General features: G+C 42.8%; 1 protein-coding gene across 3 annotated transcripts in view; it reads left to right on the top strand.

Moving 5' to 3' along the window:
• The first annotated feature begins 820 nt into the window (after positions 1-820).
• The window catches only part of GSDME (gasdermin E), a 59,615-nt gene continuing 37,849 nt past the window's right edge, over positions 821-22,586 (top strand). The window contains exons 1-3 of one of the 3 annotated variants that reach the window (XM_003318356.6): positions 821-911; positions 8,821-9,050; positions 13,874-14,066. In XM_003318356.6, coding sequence (XP_003318404.4) covers positions 8,840-9,050; positions 13,874-14,066 — 404 coding nt within the window. In that variant the 5' untranslated portion in view covers positions 821-911; positions 8,821-8,839. Of the gene's footprint in view, positions 912-1,087; positions 1,223-8,820; positions 9,051-13,873; positions 14,067-22,586 lie in introns of those variants that run through there. The other 2 variants (XM_001159685.7, XM_063815265.1) reach the window with 2 other exon arrangements.

Here is a 22,586-nt window from a genome sequence, read left to right as displayed (position 1 = left end):
TACCTGCCCTCCCCGAACAGCCTTTAAGACAGCCACACAACTCCATACTGTGTGAGCTCTCGCAGGGCAGAAATTTCATTTTCTCTTACTCCTTGCTCTCAGCTTAGTAGAGAGCATTGCACAGTGAAGACGATACACTGACTGAAAGTGTCACTGAGCAATGGGCTCGTAACCTGAGGCACACAGAAACCAAACTGTGGCACAGGCTTTTGAGAAAAGAAAAACCTCTATTGCCAGTCAACTGGCAAGGAGACAAGAGGCAAAGCTTAAATCTGTCTTCTGGACCTGGGAGCGGGTCAGGCGTTTTTGGCATTTCTAACCAGTCCCAGGTGATGCCAATGCAGCCTTCTGCGGGGCGCGTGGTGTTCACAATTAGAAAGCTTTCCCTCTTGCACATGGCCGGGAGATTTTGGCTCTGCCTCGCTGTAACAACTTAAGTAATGGTTAATCGGTTTCAGCTGGTCCTAATGTTACAAAAAGAGCTAATATTTAAGTCAGTTCATCAGAAAGCAATGTTTGAGCACCAGCTATGCTGAGATTCCCTCGTTCAGTATTCGTTGAGCACCCAGTGTGTGAGAGCGCCTGGTTTTGCCCTCAAGGAGCTTAGAGTGGAGTTTACATGAATGAATCACTGATTAGCGGCAGGCCTAAGTGTGGGCACTGTCGCACCACACACCCAGATACTACTCCAGGCACGGGCATTAGGGGCTCCCACAGGCTGGACAGGCCTTGGACTTTCCTGGTTGAACCGTGAGGCCGCGGTGTCAGTCCACACTCCACTGTGGGTGGCGGGTCCGGCCCCGCGAGAAGGCGCCGCTCTCAAACCCCACGGTCCCGCGCAGCGAAGAGGCGAGGCGGCCGCGGAAGGCAGGCGCAGCCCACTCTTCCCGAGAGGCCCCGACATCTCCCGGGTGAGTCCCGAAAAGTGCGCGGGGACTCCGGCTGAGCGCTGGGCCGTCAGCAACTCGGCTCCCAGAGAGTCACACGAAGGAGGGGAAGCGGCTCTCTCCGGGGCTTCTGGGAGGTCTGGCCCGGGCCCCTCCCGCAGCCTCCGGCGGCCAGTCCCGCGGCTCTGGGGCGCCCGGACCGAGCAAAGGTCCCGGCGGGCGGGCCCCCCCTCCGCCCTCCCCGAGCGCCCGCCCCCCGCCGGCCCAGCGCAGGCTCCTCCGACTCCGCCAGCGCAGGGGGCGCGGCGGCCGGAGACCCAGCAGCGGGCGCGCGGGTAAGTGCGCGGCGGGCGCGGGCTGCGGGATCCGCTCCGGGCTCCACTCCGGATCCTCTTTGGTCTGTTTGGGTGTCCCGGGCCGGGGGCAGCCGAGGCCGCGCGGCGCTTTCTCTCTGGGACACCCTCCCCTCGCTCCTTCCTAGGGGAGACGAATCGATTGGCTGCCCGGCCGCCGGAACGGCAGGTCCCGTCGCTCCCCTCGCCTCCCGCATTCCCGGCCCGGTCCCCTCCCATCACCGCGTCCCGCCCCAACTCGCAGTCAGCATCCCCTTCCCATCCTCTCCCCGTCCCCGCTGCCACTTCCTTCCTTGGATGTTGCAAGCGCAGCTGGTATTTTCGTTCTCCCAACCCCCCAAACCCCCCCTCCCCACTCGTTCATCCTTTGTCTTCTGGTCTCTTCTCTGGGTGCTGCGGAGGGTCTCCCGGCTCGGGGGCGTGTGTGCAGGGAGGCGGACCGCGGAACAGATACGGAGTTCAGTGTCTCTGGACGGAAAAAAGTCCCCCTCCACCTTGCTCCGGTATCTAGAGAGCTCCTAGCTTGGGGAGGAGGCCAAGCGCCACTCGGTGTGCCTGGCATGCGCTGGAATGGCTCTCAAGAGCTGCCCGCGTGGCTTCCTTTGGTCTCCATTTGAGGACCTCTGACCCTTTCCAGAGCCGCTTGCCGTCTGCACCCCGAGGGGAAAGACTAGAGGGCACCTCTTAGAAAAGGGTTGGTTGTGGACTGAACACACCGACCACCCACTCCTCCAGAGTCTACTCTGTCCAGAATAGTGAATGGGATAGTGAAAGGGATGGATGGCTTGCGGTCGCTGTCCTCGAGACGCAGGCAGGTGGGGCAAGTCCAAGTGGAATGAAAGGAGTGCTGTGGGGTTGGAGAAGCAGCTGAAGAATGAAATTAATTGTCTTCACAATCTACCACCACCAAGCTCCTTTTCTAAAGGAGAAGTTGAGCCCAGACCATTAGGTAGATCTGAGAGAGAAAGGGCCCAACCCCCTAGCCACGGTCCCTTGGCTAGGTTCTTTGTTATTGTTGAGAGAAGCTCTCGCTCTGTCACCAAGGCTGGAGTGCAGTGGCACTATCCTAGCTCACTGCAGCCTTGAATTCCTGGGCTCAAGGGATCCTCCCATACACCCGTAGCTGAGACCGCAGGTGCCTGCCACCACACCGCATCCTCTCTATTCTTACCCAGACTGTCCTCTGCTACCCACTCCACTTCCCCAAAGCCTTTGCCGCCTCACTCTCCTTCTCCTTTCGAGCTCATGCCTGTCTTATGACCATCATTGCGTTCACATACCGATTTTTATTTTAGAAAGAAATGATGAAATATTAATTTGTCTTCTCATTAAAAATGAGCTCAGGTACTGGGCTGTAGGCATAGGAAGATAAAAGATGCCACCTCTGTTCTAATTTAATAGACCCAATTGCACTTTGCTATCTAGAAAACTAAAACTAATTCAAAGTATGCTGAAATTGTTAACAATGAGACAAGTAGACAAGTACAGCCATGTTTTATCTCCCCAGATAGAAAGGAAATTACACATGTTCCATAGCAATGATTTCTGTTTCCACCGTAACTGAGGTTTACCTTTTTCAAGGGCACTTTCTTTTGTTACAGAATGAATCATATGAGGCCCACATTAGAACAGAAAAAAAGCTGAATAGGGAGCCAGCAGAGTAGAGTGGTCAAGGGCACAGGCTTTGGAGTCAGGTGGACCTCGGGTGGAATCTTGGCTCAGCACTGATTCTCTATGTGATGTTCAATCCCCTCCAGTCAAAGACCTCCAGGAACACACTGTCAGTTCAATAAGTTGGTTTATTTCTCCTTACAGTGAGGGACACCATGGTGAACCCTGAGATGTCTCAGTAAGAGGTGTTAGAAAGCACAGAGGATTTGGGCATGTAGTAGGTGATTTGGGGAAAAAGGGCTTTGCTCTGAATTAGATGTGGTCAGGGAAGCAGGGGAGGTTCTGTGATTGAGTATCCTCCTAAATCTCGTCAAAAATGAGAGAAGGCCAGAGAGAGGCTATAGCTGTGATTGGTCAGGAAGCAGCAGTCACTCATTAGGACTGCTAATGATTGGAAGGGGGGTGGTATTTGATCATTTTTGTGCTTTGAACATGTTCATGTTTTGTCTGTGTTCAGGCATGATTACAGAGAAGCCTTGTTTTCATGTTGATTTATCATGACAAGACTGGCCTTGCCTGATGTTGATGCTCTGTGCCATTATTCATGGTCAGCAACACCAGGGCCTGATAGTTCCAGGCCAGCTCCCTGATGTCAGGGCTGCTTCTCTCTTTGCTGTGATCTTGGGCAAGTTACTTAACATCTTTGAACCTCAGCTTCCTCACATTGCCTACTTCAAAGAGTTATTACGAAGATTAAATAAGGAAATGTGTATAAAGCAGTAAGACCCATGCCTGGAACATAGCAGATACTCAACAAACAGTTGCTCCTCTCTTTGTCTAGAGTATTTGATGTCGAAGTTTCTTCTCTAGAACTCTTCAAGCAGAGTCCCAGGGTTCAACCAGAGCTGCTTTTAAGAAGAATCCTGAATGGAGTGTGAGAAAGAATGAGGTTTCTCTTCTAATTCAAAAACTAGATAACTCCATGACTCTGAATCAGTCTTAACAGGCAGTAGTGAATATAGTTATCTTCTCCTGCAGTCATTACCTTGGCAACCATTTTTAAGATTCTTTGTTCCCAGTGGCTCCAGTTGGCTGTGTGCTTTGCTAACTTTGTGTCATTGTCTTGCTTTCTTGGTGTCTGCCCCACAAGGTCTCTTGTCCAGGAGTCTGACTCGAGCTAGGATATCCTTACTGCATTTGCTTTGGCTTTTTTAGTTCTCATCTGCTTTCAGCTGGGAAGCCAGACTAAGGACTGTTTGCTAATACAACTTTTTTTTTTTTTTTTTTTTTTTTTGAGACGAAGTTTCGCTCTTGTTGCCCAGGCTGGAGTGCAATGGCAGGATCTTGGCTCACTGCAACCTCTGCCTCCCAGGTTCAAGTGATTCTCCTGCCTCAGCCTCCCGAGTAGCTGGGATTACTGCCTGCCACCATGTCTGGCTAATTTTTGTATTTTTAGTAGAGACCGGGTTTCACCATGTTGGGCCAGGCTGGTTTCGAACTCCTGACCTTAGGTCATCCGCCCCACCTCGGCCTCCCAAAGTGCTGGGATTACAGGCATGAGCCACCAGGCCCAGCTGCTAATATAACTTTTGAGGCTCTATGCAAGAGCCCGTGATCTATGTAACAAATGTGAACTGCAGTGAGTTTTTAGGCCATGAGCTATTTGAGCATGATGCCTCCTGAGGCCATTTTCGTCTTCTCCCAAATTGGAGCATTGTGAAAATGTTAATCCAGAGTCTGACTTTTGGCTGAGACATGACTGTGCTTGTCTGTGTCAGGCAACTTGAGTTCTAGATCCTTCATTCATTTGGACCTGGCCATACTCTTTAATCTTTCCTGGCTGACTAGTTATCTTATGTGTTTGAGAATGATGGTCCCCTAATGCTGCATGATAAATTCTGTTGTTCCTAGCCTATATTTTGGTAGATTTATTATATCAAACATTCCTGGAAATAAAGCCAAAAAAAGCAAGAATAGAAAATGAGCAAAGGATACAGTTAAATAACGAAAGTCTTTCAACAAAATAAAAGATGCTTGATTTTATTTGTATTAAAATAACAAAACCTAAAACTAGGCTGAGATTCCATTTCTCACCTATCAGACTGGCAAAAATCCAAAAGTCTAATGATACACTGTTGCTAAGATGGATACTTTTGTACATTATTGGCCAGACTGCAGAATAGCACAACTCCTACAATTACAGATACATTTACCCATTGTTCTAGCAATCTCTTTTCTAGGGATCTACCCTTCAGATACATTTGTTTCTTTATGAAGAGGACATCGTATGGGGTATTTACTGGGGACAGCTTTAATATAACACAAATTTAGAAATAACCCAAGTGGTCAGCAACATGGGACAAGTAAAATGCGCAATGATACCTCTGCATAAGGGAGTATGTGGCAGAAAGCAAGATGCTGAGCAGTGTTCAGACTCCTTTTAACTACACCTCTATAAAGAAATATGAAGGAAATATGGCTGAAGGGGAGAGGAGTGAAAGGGTTGCTGGGGCCTGGGCAGGAATGGGATTTCTCAATGTGTATCCTTTACATAGTTTAGATTTTTGAACCGTGTAAGTATAATTCACATGTAATAGTAATAAAGAAACCTCCAGCTTTAACTTCACCAGGAGAATATTCTGAGTCCCATGATTAAAAAGTCTGAGTCTAATAAACAAAGCAATAAATAGCCACCTCCAGTTACTCTCCTTAAAGCACCCTACCCTGCCAAGAAGGCAAATTAGCTGTTTGATGTTAGATGGAAAAAAAAAACATTAAAAATTAATTTAGGAATTTCCTCTTTTTTACCGTCTAATCCCTGTGGGGGAGCATTGGTGTCTTGACTAAGGTTTTCCCACCCACAGCAGATGGGTTTTATTTCGTTTTTTAATGGCAAGCCTGATTTGGTTTCTACAGAAACCTGTGTGATCTGAAGGCAAGTGCGTGAGTGAACTCCCTTTCAGCTTGTCCCAGAAAAGAATTAGAAGCCATAACAGTGGAGATCCTGACAGCAGTGGTAAACTAAAGCAGTTGTTCTGTGGCTCTTTTCCTGGACTAGCAGGACGAGTTCTCACAGGCCCTCAGGGAGACCCAGTCCCATGTTTGGCAAAATAAATCTGTTCCTTTCAAATTCCGTCTCTTGGTAACTGGCTTTTCCTTCTCATCTCCCAGCCTGCACCTGGGATACCAGCATGACACCCCAGGGAGCCTTCTTTCTTTCATCACCACCCTTCACCAAGCGAGTGTCTTTTCTATCCTTATGCCACGGACATAGTCCAGAGCGTTGTCATCTTCGTCCATCTCTAATCTTGTTCCCCTGCAGTCCCTTTGCTATTTTGCTTCTAGAAGATTTTTCTAAGGGATCATTCTGATCACAGACCCTCCAATGGCACCTGCTTCCCTGGCTGCCCTGCAGGAGAGGCAGGACATGGATTGGGGGCCTCCCCAGCTTTGTCTCTGGCCCTTCTCCACTCTGGAATGCTGCATTCCAGTGCAAGAGTCAAGCTCAGAGCTTGACCAGTCTTTCCAGTCTGTCAAAGTGGTGGATGGCAGATCAATACAACACAATGTCTCCTGGGCCATCTCAAGCTCACTGGTAACCCATTTGCTTGGGGCTGTCTTCCCCATCCCTCCGTCACCTCCTGCAAATTTTGTGCTTTCATAATGGCTGCTCCTCAGCTACAGCATCCATATAGTGCTCCTTTGCCTGGCTTACTTCTACTTAGCCTACACAATGCAACTTGGATGTCATCGACTTCAGGAGGACTTCTGTGACAGTATGCCTCTCTCCAATGAGATTTAGATGCCTTTTTCCTGGTTCTTTCCCTGGAACAATCTCTGCCAGTAGTTAACATAAAACTAAGCTGTTTATTTCTCCGTCTGGCCACCAAACTAGTAGCTCATTGAGGAGAGAAATTATTTTTTGTTTCTGTATCCTAAGTGCTTCAACACAGTTGTATAGTAGGTACTCAAGAAAAATTAGTGAATGATTCAGTTGATGATTTGGTAAATAAATAAATGAGTATTCCATTGAATGCAAGATTCTTATGCATAGCATAGTGACAGATAAATTACAGATGACAGCCTGAGCATCCTTAGTCATGCTGCTTTGCAGTTCACCTTATCAGAAGGAACTTCCTTGCATATTTTAGAATTTTTTCCTTAAATGTTCATTCCTAGTGTTAATATACAAGAACAGGGTCAGGTAGCTACTGCTTCATAATAATCTAAGAAAAGATACTGTAGAAAAGAACCAGTGATCGATAAGACAAATGATTTCCCACGACCCAAAAGAGATTCATGTTAAGGTGGATTGAGCTAAAGTCTGAGCTTATTCTCATCTCTTAAATCCTAAGAGCTGTGTGACTGTGCAACTGTGCCAAGCGCCAGGGTGCAAGCAAAAATAAAACACAGTTCTTGTGCATTAGAGCTTTTCATTTTGACCACGGATAGTTTGTAAAAATGTTATTTTCTTCTTTTTGTATGTGGTAACTTATTATACATGTGTGTATATATATGTTGGGCTATGTGCAATTTGTGTATTGTGAATGGTTTAGAACCATTGCCTATGGTTCTCTTGGAGTACAGTATTTTAAAACTTGATTTATAAAAGTTTTTAAAAAGTATGTTAAGCATTTTTGTTCCCTCTCATAAATATTACAATTATTTTCTCAGTTTGCCCTTTGTCTTTCTAAAGGCCCTTCTCATCCTGCGACTGTACAAATATTTCTCTATTTTTTCTAGTACTTTCACAGTTTCATTTTTCCTCAAAGAAACCTCTTGATTTCATTGGGAATTTGCTTTATTTATGGTATGAGAGAGGAATTCAGTTTTTTTCTTTCCAGATAGTTAGCCCATTGTTCCAACAGCATTTATTAAATAGTCTATACTGCTTCTCTTGAATGTAATATTTTCCTTTTTATATCTTTCAATGTGTCTCTTCTTTTCTCCTCCTGCTAAAGTATGACTGTGCCTTTATTTTCTGGGTTAAAAAGCCATAGCTACTTACTTTTCATTATCTGAATATGAGAAATCACACAGTGTAGAGAAAAAGCACCTTTGACCCTTCAAATAAGTAGTCATAAGTAAGCTATCTATTATGATAGTCAGTATGTTGTTGTTCAACAAATATTCCCAGCTCTCTGCCTTTTTGAGACAAAATCTCGCACTGTCACCCAGACTGGAGTACGGTGACGTGATCATGGCTTACTGCAGTTTTGAACTCCTGGGCTCAAGCAATCCTCCCACCTCAGCCTCCCAAGTAGCTGGGACTACAGCTGTGCGCCACCACACCCAGCTAATTTTTTAATTTTTAATTTGGAGTTTTGCTATGTTGCCCAGGCTGGTCTCCAATTCCTGGACTCAAGCAATTCTCCCACCTTGGCCTCCCAAAATGCTGGGATTACAGGTGTCACCCACCATGCCCAGCCTGCCTTCTGGATTCTTGATAAAATTGTATTTTCTGGCCCTTATTGTTGGTTGAAGCCATGTGACTAGTTCTGACAAGTTATAAACGATCTGCCTTGTGTCACTTTGGGGCCAGATCATTTAGCTGCTGGTGTGAGACCTTCCAAAACTCTTTCCTGTTGGATAGTGATTGACAGTGTTCAAGATGCTGGCTTTCCCTTAGTCTGGATCCCTGAATAACCATAATAAACAAAACTGTCTTGTACCCCTGTATTGTGCATGTAGTATGAGCAGCAAATAAACCCTTATTGTAATAAGCCACTAAGACTTAGGGATTGTTTCTGAAGCGTAACCTAGCATATCCAGACTGGTATATATATGTTCTTTCAATATCTCTATTTGAGTTCTTTAGTATCAGCTAAAGTCAAACTAGAGGGTCTTCTAGGAAGAAGATATTCTTTCATGTGAACTGTTGTGAATAGGGAGAAATACAGTAATTTTAGGGAAAAAAGCCACAAAATAGTAACTTCTTATTTGATTTTAGGATAACTTTACTTTTTCAGATAATCTGGAGCTTTCAAAATGTTTGCCAAGGCAACCAGGAATTTTCTTAGAGAAGTTGATGCTGATGGTGACCTGATTGCAGTATCAAATCTGAATGACTCTGATAAGTTACAGCTTCTAAGTCTGGTGACAAAAAAGAAGAGATTCTGGTGCTGGCAGAGACCCAAGTACCAGTTTTTATCCCTCACCCTTGGCGATGTACTCATAGAAGACCAATTTCCGAGTCCAGGTATGTTTCCTTGGGTATATTCTATAATTAGTCTCGGAAAAGATGATCCTTTTTTTTTTTTTTTTTTTTTTTTTGACACAGAGTCTCTGTCGCCCATGCTGGAGTGCAATGGCGTGATCTTGGCTCATTGCAACCTCTGCCTCCCAGGTTCAAGTGATTCTCATGCCTCAGCCCCCTGAGTAGCTGGGATTACAGGCACCCACCACCACGCCCAGCTAATTTTTGTATTTTTAGTAGAGACAGTGTTTCACCGTATTGGCCAGGCTGGTCTCAAACTCCTAACCTCAAGTGGTCCACCCACCTCGGTCTCCCAAAGTGCTGAGATTTACACACATCAGCCACCGTGCCTGGTCGATGATTCTTCTTTAATGCAAGTATTGCCTTGAGTCCAGATACTTTATAATGAATTCTCCTGTTTCTTTGCTTGTCATCTTAAAAACATATCCTTTCTTAAAATGAACAAAATTCTGCAGGCCTGACGTGACACATTATAGCTTAACCTTTTAAAAATAATTTTGCGGTTTAGTATAAAAGTAAGACATGCTTACTGTACGTGTTGTGGCCACTCAGCATAAGTGGGGTGGATCACCTACCCCAAATGTGGTTTGGTGTTGAACTGATGATGCCACATACCCATCAAGGTGTGAAAATTTTTATCATTCACATAATGATGCTTTCTGGGGAAAGCAGGACAGTCTCTAAAGCTGGTCCAAAAATGGCCACAGAGAAGGGGATAAGGAGATGGGCTCGGCTTTTATTGTGATTAGTGAATGGAGATGGGCATTGGTCCCTGCATGGGGGATGGGCTTATGTGGTTTGAGCTTTCACTGACACCATGGACAGAGCACCTGGAATCTCTTATCAGCTTGTCCGGATGTGCAAAAGAAAGAGAAGGAGGAGTGGGGGCTCAGAAGCTGAGAGCAGTCAGACATAAAAAATGGGGTCAGACAGATGTATTGTTACAGTACAGTATAAAATATAGAAAGGGATGAAGAAGAAAATTTAACAATAAAAAATTCTACCATCATGTGTTAATTCCCGTTGACACTTGGTTTGTAGCCTTTTATTTCTCTGCATCTGATTTTTAATAACGAAACTGAAAATATACTGTAGGCCGGGCGTGGTGGCTCATGCCTGTAATCCCAGCACTTTGGGAGGCCGAGGCTGGTGGATTACAAGGTCAGGAGTTCAAGACCAGCCTGGCCAACATGGTGAAACCCCGTCTCTACTAAAAATATAAAAGTTAGCCGGGCAAGGTGGTAGGCACCTGTAATCTCAGCTACTTAAGAGGCCGAGGCAGGAGAATCGCTTGAACCCGGGCAGCAGAGGTTGCAGTGAGCCAAGATTGCACCACTGCACTCCAGCCTGGGTGATAGAGTGAGATTCCATCTCAAAAAAAAAAAAAAAAAAAAAAAAATATATATATATATATATATATATACACTCTATATAATTTTTATACACTCCTTATTTTTTACTTAACATTAAGTTTTCTTCTGTAGGTTTAAATATTTTTAAATACAATTTTCAACAAACACATAATATTCCTTTGAGTGTATGTACCCTAATTTGCTTAACCACTACAATTTAGTGCTTAATAAATAATGTTGAGGCTGGGTGCAGTGGCTTATGCCTGTAATTCCAGCACTTTGGGAGGCCGAGGTGGGCGGATCGCTTGAGCCCAGGAGTTTGAGGCTAGCCTGGGCAACGTGGCAAACCCCATCTCTACAAAAAATAGAAAAATTAGCCAGGCATGGTGGCATACACGTGTAGTCCCAGCTACTCAAGAGGTTGAGGTGGGAGGATCGCTCGAACCCAGGGGGTTGAGGCTGAAGTCAGCCATGATTGTGCCACTGCATTCCAGCCTGGGCAACAGAGTGAGACCCTGTCTCCAAAAAAAAAAAAAAAAAAAAAAGATTAATAAGTAAGGCTGCAATGAGCATTTTTATGTGCATTTTTGTTGTAGTTTTTTAGGCAGCTGCTTTAGCATAAATTCTTAGAGAATTACTGGAGCAGAGGATGGAAACTTTTTGAACACTTGGTACTTACTCATTGCTACATTACTTTTTCGAATGTGGTGATACATGAAAATATCTTCAGCTCTTAATTATTGGACAAAATGATGTGTGAATCCTCTTTCAGCTCTAGAATTCTCTAATTTTGTGATTGCATCTCTGTTAAGGGGGAAAAGAGGTAGAGGAGATAATTTGAGTTTACAGATAATCTTCAAACTTTCTTCCAGGAAACGATTCCAGCCAGTGCTGTCTCCAGTCAGCTCATCAGAGCTGTCACACAATAGGCAAATGAATTGATGTTAATTTTACATCACCCTCCCCTTCGGGAATCTGTGTGCTTTCTGGCAGAACTTCTGTCGAACGGTGAAATAACTAAATATGAAAAGGAACAAGAGGGTAAAAAATGACAAAATAGACCAGGAACTCCTGAGTAATTGGAGTTTTACTGTTCTGTGATGTGAAATGCCTCTTTCGTGGTGTCCTGAAAGATCACAAAGACTTGTGCTGGATTGGTGAGGCCAGTGGCGGTCACTGCAGGTGAAGAATCCCCGAGCATGCTCATCTGGGGTCAGAGCTCATCCTGGATTCTGTGTCCTGTTGGTGTTAGGGCGGTGACGAGAAGCGTCTTCTACTTTGTCTACTGGGTAGAGTCAGGATGCTTCACCTTTGTTATTTTTTCCCACTCGCAGCCTCACTGGCATATGTGTTGCCCAGGGCTGTGAAGGGTGTAGGGTGGTGACTGGTGTTGGCAGTCCAAGTGATGGCCTGTGGGTCCCCTCATTTCTCCCCTTCCACCAACAGCAGTTGACAGCTTGATGCAGAAGTGTGCACAAATGACATCTTCTTCAGAGGTGTGTCTAGAGTGGCTTTTCAGAACACACAGACAAATCTTGACTGTTCCTTCCTGCTGTGGATCAAGTCTTGGGGACAGGGTTTCCAGGAGTGGTAATAAGCCTAAGACCAGACCTGTGTCCTGAAGATAAAATTTCTGTCTTTGCTGTACTTTGTAGAACCTAGAACTGTCCCGTTTATTAGAAAATGATATTTCTGTGGCCTAAACACAGTGGAGAGACTGAGCCTTTGCTCTGTGTGAGACTCTACCTTACACGCTTTCCATATATAAACCTGCAGCAGAACCCATCAGGTAGGTATCATTAATTATCTCCAAATTGCTCATGAAAGTCTGAGGTTCAGGGAAATGAATATTACCCAAATTCTCCCGGTTAGTAATATTAGAGTAGGGATAGAATCCTAACCTCTTTATGTCTGCTCTGCCCTTCTTCCCAAGGCATTGCCCAAAATGTTTGTTTTCCATGGGATATTAACAAAAAAAGGCCATGAATAGGATAAATTTTTACACCATTCTTATTTTTGGGCTGGTGGTACAGGAGATGATTCTCTGTTTTATAAATTTCAAAGGTGATTGAATGGTGATTACTTCTGATTAACCCTGGTTGAGGAGTGGGTTTTCTTGATTGCAGTGGAAGAAGTGTAGGTGAAGTATGGGTGTTGGGGCAGTGAGTGGATGGAAGGAAGCCTTTCAGACTGCCAGTGGGTTTGAATCCCCTGTGAAGGGCAGCCGGGAGCCCAGGAGAGCCTTGGGTCAGGACAATGGAAAAGGCCAAGTGTGAAGTTCCTAGTGGACTCTTAATGTCTCCTTACCAAATGGTGATGATAGAGACTATTTTTAAAATCATTATTTTTATTTGTTATTATTTTTATATTTTCTTAGAGATAAGGTGTTGCTCTGTCACCCAGGCTGGTGTGCAGTGGCATGATCATTGCTCACTTGTAACCTTATACTCCTGGATTCAGGTGATCCTCTCACCTCAGCCTCTAGGGTAGCTGGTGTTGCCCAGGTTGGTCTTGAACTTCTGACCTCAAGGGATCCTCCTGCCTCAGCCTCCTAAGTTGCTGGGATTACAAATGTGAGCCACCACACAGAGGCTATTTTTAGGGTGGTTTTTGTTTGGATTACAAAAGAGAATAGTAGAAACCTGGAGATGTGAGAAGGCTGACAGTTTAGATATGAGATCAGACATTTATCATTTTAAAAAGGGCATGTCCACTGACCTTATCAGGAAGTCAGAGATAAGGAATTATATGATGAGGAATTGAATGACTGGGTAGAGGTCAGAGAGAGAATCATAAATATGGGAAGGGAATAATTTGATTGGAGATGGTAATAAGGGCCAGGGGATTGTTTTCCAAGACTGGTGGGTGGGTAGACAAGATGCCCTCAGACAGGCCTAGGCGGCCAAGGAAGGCCGTCCTCTCGCGGTGCATCCAGAATAGGGGCTGCTGTTCTCTCTCTGTTTAGGTGTCTTCTTTGTCTAGTCCCTTTCAGTCTTCACCCTGGAAAAGTACACATTTAAAATGGCCTATTGATCCACCTGGATAGTGGTTAAACAGGCGCTAACTTTATTCATTAGTCCTTTCTGTGCACCTTTCTATACATATTGGGATTGAAAACCAATGAAAGAGAAAAGCTTCTAGTGGAGCCCTGGTCACTGGTCCACTGTGTGCCCGCGGTCCACACACACACACACACACACACACACACACACACACACACACGTGCTGCACTGGTCCACTGTGTGCCCGCGGTCCACACACACACACACACACACACACACACGTGCTGCCCTGTTTTCTTGCCCACACACACAGCATGGCTGCCGGCTTTCCATCTGAGTGCCAGCCTTCTGCTTTCCGGGGCTCTGCACAGGCTTGGAAAGCTAAATGACCCAAGACATCTTGGTGGCCTTATTATCATCAGCTTCCTCTGCTCCGTCTCCTCCATTCCAGTGGTCGTGGAGTCGGACTTTGTGAAATATGAGGGCAAGTTTGCAAACCACGTGAGTGGAACCCTGGAGACTGCACTGGGGAAGGTCAAGCTGAACCTGGGGGGCAGCAGCCGCGTGGAGAGCCAGTCTTCATTTGGAACCCTGAGGAAGCAGGAGGTGGATTTGCAGCAGCTCATCAGAGACTCTGCCGAGAGGTAAGGAGACTTGTTTGGCATTTTGGATTTTGACACATCTCACATTTAAAGGTCATTCAGTTGGACCTTTGTTAAAAGGGCGACAGATTTGATCTCTGCCGATCAATAAACATGTATTGAATGCGCTTGTGTTGAAATTTCATGAGGAGCACATGCTTTAGTCTGGAATTGCTTGACTGTTCTTAGCCTGAGGGGGGGAGACTTGGGAAGCACTTTCAAAGGATGTTACTTCAGGCAAATATGTACTTCCTTCAGTCACATGATTTATAAAATGCCAACGGTGAAAATGCTCTGTCCTGCATTTTTGAATATTAACTTTAGAAGCCAGGAAGTCATGACCCCCCTCTGGCTCTATAATTTTCTGATGAAAAAAAGAAGAAAGCAAGTGAGAGGCGTGTAAAAAAGTTCAAAAATAAGAGCTCTTTTCAGTCTTTGAAGTCTTGAAGAAAACCCCACATTTATTCATTGTTTGGCTTTCGGTAAATACATCTTACCACACTATAGCTCATCATTATTCTTACCTTATATTTATTCAACATTCAAAAAATAATTGTATTGAGTGCATCCTATGTGCCATGTACTGTTCTACATTCTGGGGAGGCTGCAGAGAGCAAAATGCCCAAATGTCTGCCTTGCATTCTAGTGAGGAGAGATACCAAATGTACAACTAAAGTAAAATGTGCAGTAGGTTGATGGGAATCAGCAGCAGTGAGAGGGGCTAGGATGTGCTAGGAATGGGGGCTACGAACTTAGAAAGTATGGCCAGAGAAGGTGTTATGGAGAAGCTGGCATTAGGGCAAAGCTCTGCAGGAGGGCAGGGAAGGCACAGGGACATCTGGGCAGGATGCTGTGGGCAGTGGCCAGGGTGGCCTGTGCCCAGTGAGCAAGGGGAGGGCAGGAAAGGAGAATCGGAGGGGCTGAAAGGGGTGGGGCGCCAAGTCCCACAGGACCTTGAAGGCCACTGGAAAGGCTCACACTTACTGAGAGCCAGTGGAGGGTTCTGGGCAGGGAAGGGGCGTAATCTGATGTATTTTTTAGAAGGATCATTCTGGCTGCTGAGTTAAGAGACTGGATGGGCAGCAGCAGGGAGTTCAGTTGAGAAGTTATGGCAGTAATTCAGCGGGGATGATATTTCAGTTTGTACAGTAATGTGCATTTTCCTGTGTAATTTTGTTGCCCTTTAGTCTTTTAAAGCAAAAATTCAAATCCAAATAAATTAAGAGAAAATTCACTTGTATTTAAGTATGGCTGGCTTATTTCATCTTTTGCAACATTTTAAAGATTGTATGGAATATTAAATAAGTGCTCATTCCACAAAATTATGTTTAAAAATTAATAAAAAATACGATAAAACTCACATAGCATTAGGTGGGTGGATTTTGTACAGACATTGAGGGTGCCTGGGCAGCTGCCGTCTTCAAGTCCCAAGCCCCTCTCCAGTAACTGCCCATGCTTACTGGAACTGAAGGACCATGGCTGTGCGTTTACTGCCTACGGGCACTTTCTAGGACTCCAAGACCACACAAAGCTGTGACTCCACCAGGGGTTCCCTTTTGGTCAGATAATTTGAAGTTCTCTGTGGTAGCACCAGGTAGAAGGGACAGCTGCCTCTGTCTCTGGCAGTCATGATCTTTATTTTCCTTTCTCTACAGCTTACCTTTGCTAGAGTCCCATTTTCCTTCTCAACTGCAATTGTTGGGACACACTAGAAATGTATTTGATATTTATCTGAAATGAAAATTTAACTGGGTGTCTTACATTTTCATTTGCTAAATCTGGTGGCACTGGGGAAGGGGAAAAGGGAGGCGGGGGGTGTCCAGAGCGTCTTCTCTGCTCCCTCAGTCTCACCCAACCCTCTCTAGCTTAGATGCGCTTTGCAGTCTCGTTATTTCTATTTCAAGAAGCACAGTTTGGCAATGTCCTATAATCACATTTCTTGATATAGGTTTTTAAACACCATGATTCAGGTGTAAAAGCTCTTGCTAAAAGGAAGCATATGAGGAGGGTCACTGAGAAGAGATGGGAGAAAACATTCCAGAGAGAAAAGCCAGAGCCAACAGTTCTGAGTGGAGGAAGAGGGAGTGGGGGAGGGAAAGGAAAGGAAAGCATCCGCAGAGCACCTACTGTGTGCCAGGCACTTTATATGTAGCCTCTCCTTAACTCTGCACAGCCATCTCCTTTTACACTTAATGGCACCAAGGCTCAGGAAGGAGAAATAACTTATTCCCAGACACAGAGCTCAATTTGGATGCTGGTGCTGGGATTCAACTCAGGATTTTCTGGCTCCAAAGCTCCTGTTCTTTCCTCTAAATCATGTAAAAGTCGTTAAAATGATAGCACAGAATGTAAAGGCCGAGGCATGAACCCGCGTCCCTAGGGAGGATGCCTGGTGGGTGAATCATGGAATAGAAACTATCCTGAGCAGGCACATGTGCATAATAGCGAGGCCTGCTCTCCTGGAGGTGCCTGGACACAGGGATGAGATCACTTGGACTCGGGAGTCCTATTACTTGTAGTGGTGATGGGGGAAGGGATGCCCTGGGGAGTGGTGCCACCAGAAGCATGATAAAGAATAAATACAAGGACTAGAACCCAAAGAGGAGTTTTATCACAGAATCACCTCACCCTTGTTAGGCGGCTAGGAGGACAAGGTGAACTATAGGGGAGGGGAGGACAGGGGCGGGAAGGGGAGGACAGGGGCGGGAAGGGAAGACTTCTGCTCTTGGCATGGAGCTCAGTAAAGCTAACATTCTTGTTACGTCATGCTGGAGTAATGAATTCTTATCCACGTTGTCTGCCTGTCTTTGGACTCCCCATAACATCATTGGGATTGATAAGGCGTTGTTGATACATGCGTGGCCTTGGGAGTGGCAGTTCGTGATGCTTAAGGACTGTACATTCCCGAGGGCTTATTTACAGTCACTTTTATTTCAGGTCATTTAGATAAGTTGTCATCTGCAGACAAGTTATTTTAGGCCTCAAAAATCAGAATATTAGCTTTATTGTCTATGAAATGTGTGCACCTATCAAAAAACAAACTTTGTCCTTGAAAAAACAAGCCTGTGCTGGGCAGGAAGGCATTCCACAGAAATTAACCTTCCGGATACCTGGAGCTGACCCCTTTGAATGCAATCTCTGTGCAGATCTTAGCATTCTTGACGGAAACTATTCTAAGATATGTCACATACTTTTTTTTTTTTTTTAAATGGAGAATAACCGATTTATTGAGTCTTTTTCATAGTGACTCGGATTCGTGTGATAAGCTCTTTCATTTTTGTGTTTAATAAGCTTTCATTATTATTCTGTAATACGCTTTTCATTTGTCTGCCTTGTCTTCCGTGGTCAGCTGCCATTTGTCACTACCATAAGTATAAAAGCCACAGCCCACCCCACCTCTGCCACTAGCTTGTTGCTTCTAATTTCCTAGGGTCTGGTAAGTTTATTCCTGGTCAATAACTTAGGTCGACTTGGTAAGCCGTTTCTGCCCTTGGGTTCGGTTTCCCCAGCTGTAGGTGAGATAGTTGGACTAGATGATCTCTGAAGGCTTTCTCCTGGCTGAATGTCTGGAAGTGAGTGGACTGTGGAGTGCGCATACCTGTCAGCTCCCTCCCCTGAGTTCTGGGCCGCGGTCCCGGCTGTTTTCCAGAGACCATGCTGCGTTGTGCTTTCCTGGCTATTTGGGGGTTGAGGAGGGTGTTACCATAAAGGCATATCCCACTTTTATTCTTCATCATATTGTAAAGGGAATTTTGGTAAAGCAGATTACATTTTTCTATGCACATACAGTAACGAGAAGTTTGGTTCTTTATTAGGAATTCCAAATTAAATAAATTATATGAAACCAGTATATTAAAGCAATGTCATGACCATGATAAATCTTCATAATTAAAATGTTTCAAAATTACACTGAATATATATATACATATATTTACGTAAATATATATACGTATATTTACATAAATATATATACATACATTTATGGGATATATGACATTTTTTAATGAGGAATTTTTAATGGGAAACTACATCTCATGAGATGTTTTGATACAGGCATACAATGTATAATAATCACATCATGTAAAATGAGGTATCCATCACCTCAGGCATTTATCCCTTGTGTTACAAGCAATCCAATTATACAGTTTTAGTTATTTTAAAATGTACAATTATTATTGGCTTTAGGTATCCTAAAGTTATGCTATCAAATACTAGATTTTATTCATTCTTTAGGTATCCTAAAGTTATGTTATCAAATACTAGATCTTATTCATTCTATTTTTATTGGACCCATTAACTATCCTCGCATCCCCCTACCACTCTCCCACTACCCTTCCCAGCCTCTGGTAACCATCCCTCTACTTTCTATCTCCATGAGGTCAATTGTTTTAATTTTTAGTTCAAGAAATAAATAAGAACATGTGAAGTTTATCTTTCTGTGCCTAGTTTATTTTGTTTAACATAATGACCTCCAGTTCCATCCCTGTTGTTGCAAATGACAGGATCTTATCCTTTTTTTTTTTTTTTGAGACGGAGTCTTGCTCTGTCACCCAGGCTGGAGTGCAGTGGTATAATCTTGGCTCACTGCAACCTCCGCCTCCCAGGGTCAAGCAGTTCTCCAGCCTCAGCTTCCCGAGTAGCTGGGATTACAGGCACCCATCACCAAACCTGGCTACTTTTTGTATTTTTAGTAGAGATGGGGTTTCACCATATTGGCCAGGCTGGTCTTGAACTCCTGACCTCGTGATCCGCCTGCCTTAGCCTCCCAAAGTGCTAGGATTATGGGCGTGAGCCACTGCGCCCATCCCAGGATCTTACTCTTTTTTTAATGACTAAATAGTACTCTATCGTGTATATTTACCACATTTTCTTTATTCATCTATTGAGGATTAGGTTGTTTCCAAATTTTGACTATTGTGACTAGTGCTGCAATAAATGTAGGAGTGCAGATAGCTCCTCAGTATACTGATTTCCTTTCTTTTGGGTACATATCCAGCAGTTGGAATGCTGGATATTATGGTAGCTCTATTTTTAGTGTTTTGAGGAATCTCCAAACTGTTCTTCATAGTGTAGTAATTTGCATTACATTCCCACCAACAGTGTACAGGCATTCCCTTTTTTTCCACATTCTTATCAGCAGTTTTTATTGCCTGTCTTTTGGATAAAAGCCATTTTAACCAGGGTGAGGTGATAACTCATTGTAGTTTTGATTTGCATTTCCCTGATGATCAATGATGTTGAGCACATTTTCATATGCCTGTCTGACATTTGTATGTCGTCTTTTGAGAAATGTCTATTTAGATCTTTTGCCCATTTTTAACAGGATTATTAGATTTTTTTCCCTACAGTTGTTTGAGCCCCTTTTATATTCTGGTTATTAATCTCTTGTCACATGGGTAGTGTACAAATATTTTATCCCATTCTGTGAGTTGTCCCTTCATTTTGTTGTTTCATTGCTGTGCAGAAGTCTTTAACTTGGTATGATTCCATTTGTCCATTTTTGCTTTAGTGGTTCGTGTCTGTGGGATGTTACTCAAGAAATCTTTGCCCAGTTCAATGTCCTAGAGAGTATCCCTCGTGTTTTCTTATAGTAGTTTCATAGTTTGAGGTCTTAGATTTAAGTGTTTAATCCATTTTCATTTGGTTTTTGTATATGGTGAGAGATAGGGTCTAGTTTCATTCTTCTGCATAGGGATATACAGTTTTCTCAGCACCATTTATTGAAGAGGCTATCCTTTCCCCAATGTATGCCTTTGGCACCTTTATTGAAAATGAGTTCAACATAAATGTATGGATTTGTTTCCGGATTCTCCATCCCATTCCATTGGTCTGTATTTTTGTTTATATGCCATTACCATACTGTTTTAATGACTATAGCTCTGCAGTATAATTTGAAAGTCAGGTAATGTGATTCATCCAGCCTTGTTCTTTTTGCTTAAGGTAGCTTTGGCTATTCTGCATCTTTTGTGGTTCCACATAAATTTTAGGGTAGTTTTTTTTCTATTGCTGTGAAGAACATCATTGGTATTTTGTAGGGATTGCATTGAATCTCTACAAAGTATAGATTACTTTGAGTAGTATGGACATTTTAACAATATTTATTCTTCTGATCTGTGAATATGGAATATCTTTCCATGCTTTTTGTGTCCTCTTCAATTTCTTTCATCAGTGTTTTATAGTTTTCATTGTAGAAATTTTTCACTTCTTTGGTTAGTTTGTAGATATTTAATTTTATTTGTAGCTATTGTAAATGGGATTATTTCCTTGATTTCTTTTTCAGATTGTTCTCTGTTGCCCTATAGACATGCTACTGATTTTTGTATGTTGATTTTATATCCTACAACTTTAGTGAATTTGTTTATTGGTTCTAATAGTTTTTTGGTGGAGTCTTTAAGTTTTTCCAAATATAAGATCATGTTTTCTGCAAACAAGGATCATTTGACTTCTTCCTTTCCAATTTGAATGCCTTTATTCTTTCTCTTGTCTGATTGCCCTAGCTAGGACTTCGAGTACTATGGTGAATAACAGTGGTGAAAGTGGGCATCCTTGTTGTGTTCCAGATCCTAGAGGAAAGGCTTTCAGTTTTTCTCCATTTCAGTATGATACTAGCTGGTTGGTCTATCATATATGGCTTTTATTGTGGAACTATGTTCCTTCTATGTGCAGTTTTTTATCTTGAAGGGATGTTGAATTTTATCAGATGCTTTTTCAGCATCAGTTGAAATAATCAAATGGTTTTTGTTCTTCATTTTGTTGATATAATGTGTCACACTGATTGATTTGCATATGTTGAACCATCCTTCCATCCCTGGGATACATCTCACTTGGTCATGATAAATTATCTTTTTAATGTATTGTGGAATTCATTTTGTTAGTATTTTGTTGAGGATTTTTGCATCACTGCTTGTAGTTTTCTTTTTTTTTTTTTTGATGTGTCTTTGTCTGGTTTTGGTATCAGGGTAATACTGGCCTTGTAAAATGAGTTTGAAAGTATTCCCTCCTTCTCTGTTTTTTGGAATAGTTTGAGTAGGATTGGTATTCATTCTTTTTTAAATGTTTGGTAACATTCAGCAGTGAAGCCATCAGGTTTTTGTTGGCTTTTCTTTTCTGGGAGACTTTATTTTGGCTTTGATCCCATTACTTGTTTTTTTGTTATTTTGGCTTTGATCCCATTTCTTCACGGTTCAATCTTGGTAGGTTTTGTGTCTAGGAATTTATTCATTTCTTCTAGGTTTTCCAATTTATTGTTGTATAGTTACTCATAGTAGCCTCTAATGATCCTTTGAATTTCTGTAGTATTAATGTAATGTCTCTTTTCTCATTTCTGATTTTATTTATTTGGGTCTTCTCTGTTTTTCTTAGTCTGGCTAAAGGTTTGTCAACTTCATTTATCTTTTTTAAAAAACAAACTTTTGTTTCATTAATCTTTTGTATTGTTTTCCTCATTTTAATTTATATCTGTTCTAATCTTTATTATTTCTTTTCTTCCACTAGCTTTGGATTTGGTTTGATCTTGATTTTCTAGTTCTTTAAGATGCATTGTTAGATTGTTTATTTGAAATTTTTCTACTTTTTTGATTTATGTACAGCTATAAACTTCCTCTTAGTACTGCTTTTGATGTACCCCATAGGTTTTGCTGTTGTGTTTCTGTTATCATTTGTTTCAATAAAATTTCAATTTTTCTTAGTGTCGTCATTGACTCACTGGTCATTCGGGAGCATGTTGTTTAATTTCCATGTATTTGCATAGTTTCACAAATTCCCCTTGTTATTGCTATATAGTTTTTTTATTCCACTGTGGTCAGAGAAGGTACTTTATATTATTTCAATTTTTTGGATGTTTTGAAACTTGTTTTGTGGCCTAACGTATGGTCTATCCTTGCGAATGATCCATGTGCTGAGGAAAAGAATGTGTATTCTTCAGTTGTTGGATGAAATGTTCTGTATATATCTATTGGGTCTGTTTGGTCTGTAGTGCAGATTAAGTCTGATGTTGATTTTCTGTCTGGATGATCTGTCAAATGCTGAAAGCTAGGTGTTGATGTCTCCAGGTATTACTGCACTGGGGGCCTATCTCTTTAGCTTTAATAATATCTTCTTTATATATCTGGGTGCTCCAGTGTTGGGTACATAAATATTTACAATTGTTATATCCTCTTGCTGAATTGACCCCTTTATCATTATATAGTAACCTTCTTTGTCTCTTCTTATAGTTTTTGTCTTGAAATCGATTTTGTCTGACATAAATATAGTTACTCCTGCTGTTTTTTTGCCTGTGATTTGCATGGGCTTTTTCCATCCCTTTATTTTCAGTCTATATGTGTCTTTATAGGTGAAGGGTGTTTCTTGTAGGCAACAGATCATTTGGTCTTTTTTTGTTGTTTTTAATCCATTTAGCCAGTGTATGTCTTTTAATTGGAGAGTTTAGTTACATTCAATTATTATTGATAAGTAAGGATTTACTCCTGTCATTTTATTATTTGTTTTGTGGTCTTCTCTTCCTTCTTTCTTTTCTTCCTGTCT

This window comes from Pan troglodytes, chromosome 6, assembly GCF_028858775.2.
Source record: "Pan troglodytes isolate AG18354 chromosome 6, NHGRI_mPanTro3-v2.0_pri, whole genome shotgun sequence".
Classification (NCBI taxonomy): domain Eukaryota; kingdom Metazoa; phylum Chordata; class Mammalia; order Primates; family Hominidae; genus Pan; species Pan troglodytes.
Note: the sequence above shows the minus strand (reverse complement) of the source record. Positions and strands in the feature narration are given on the sequence as shown.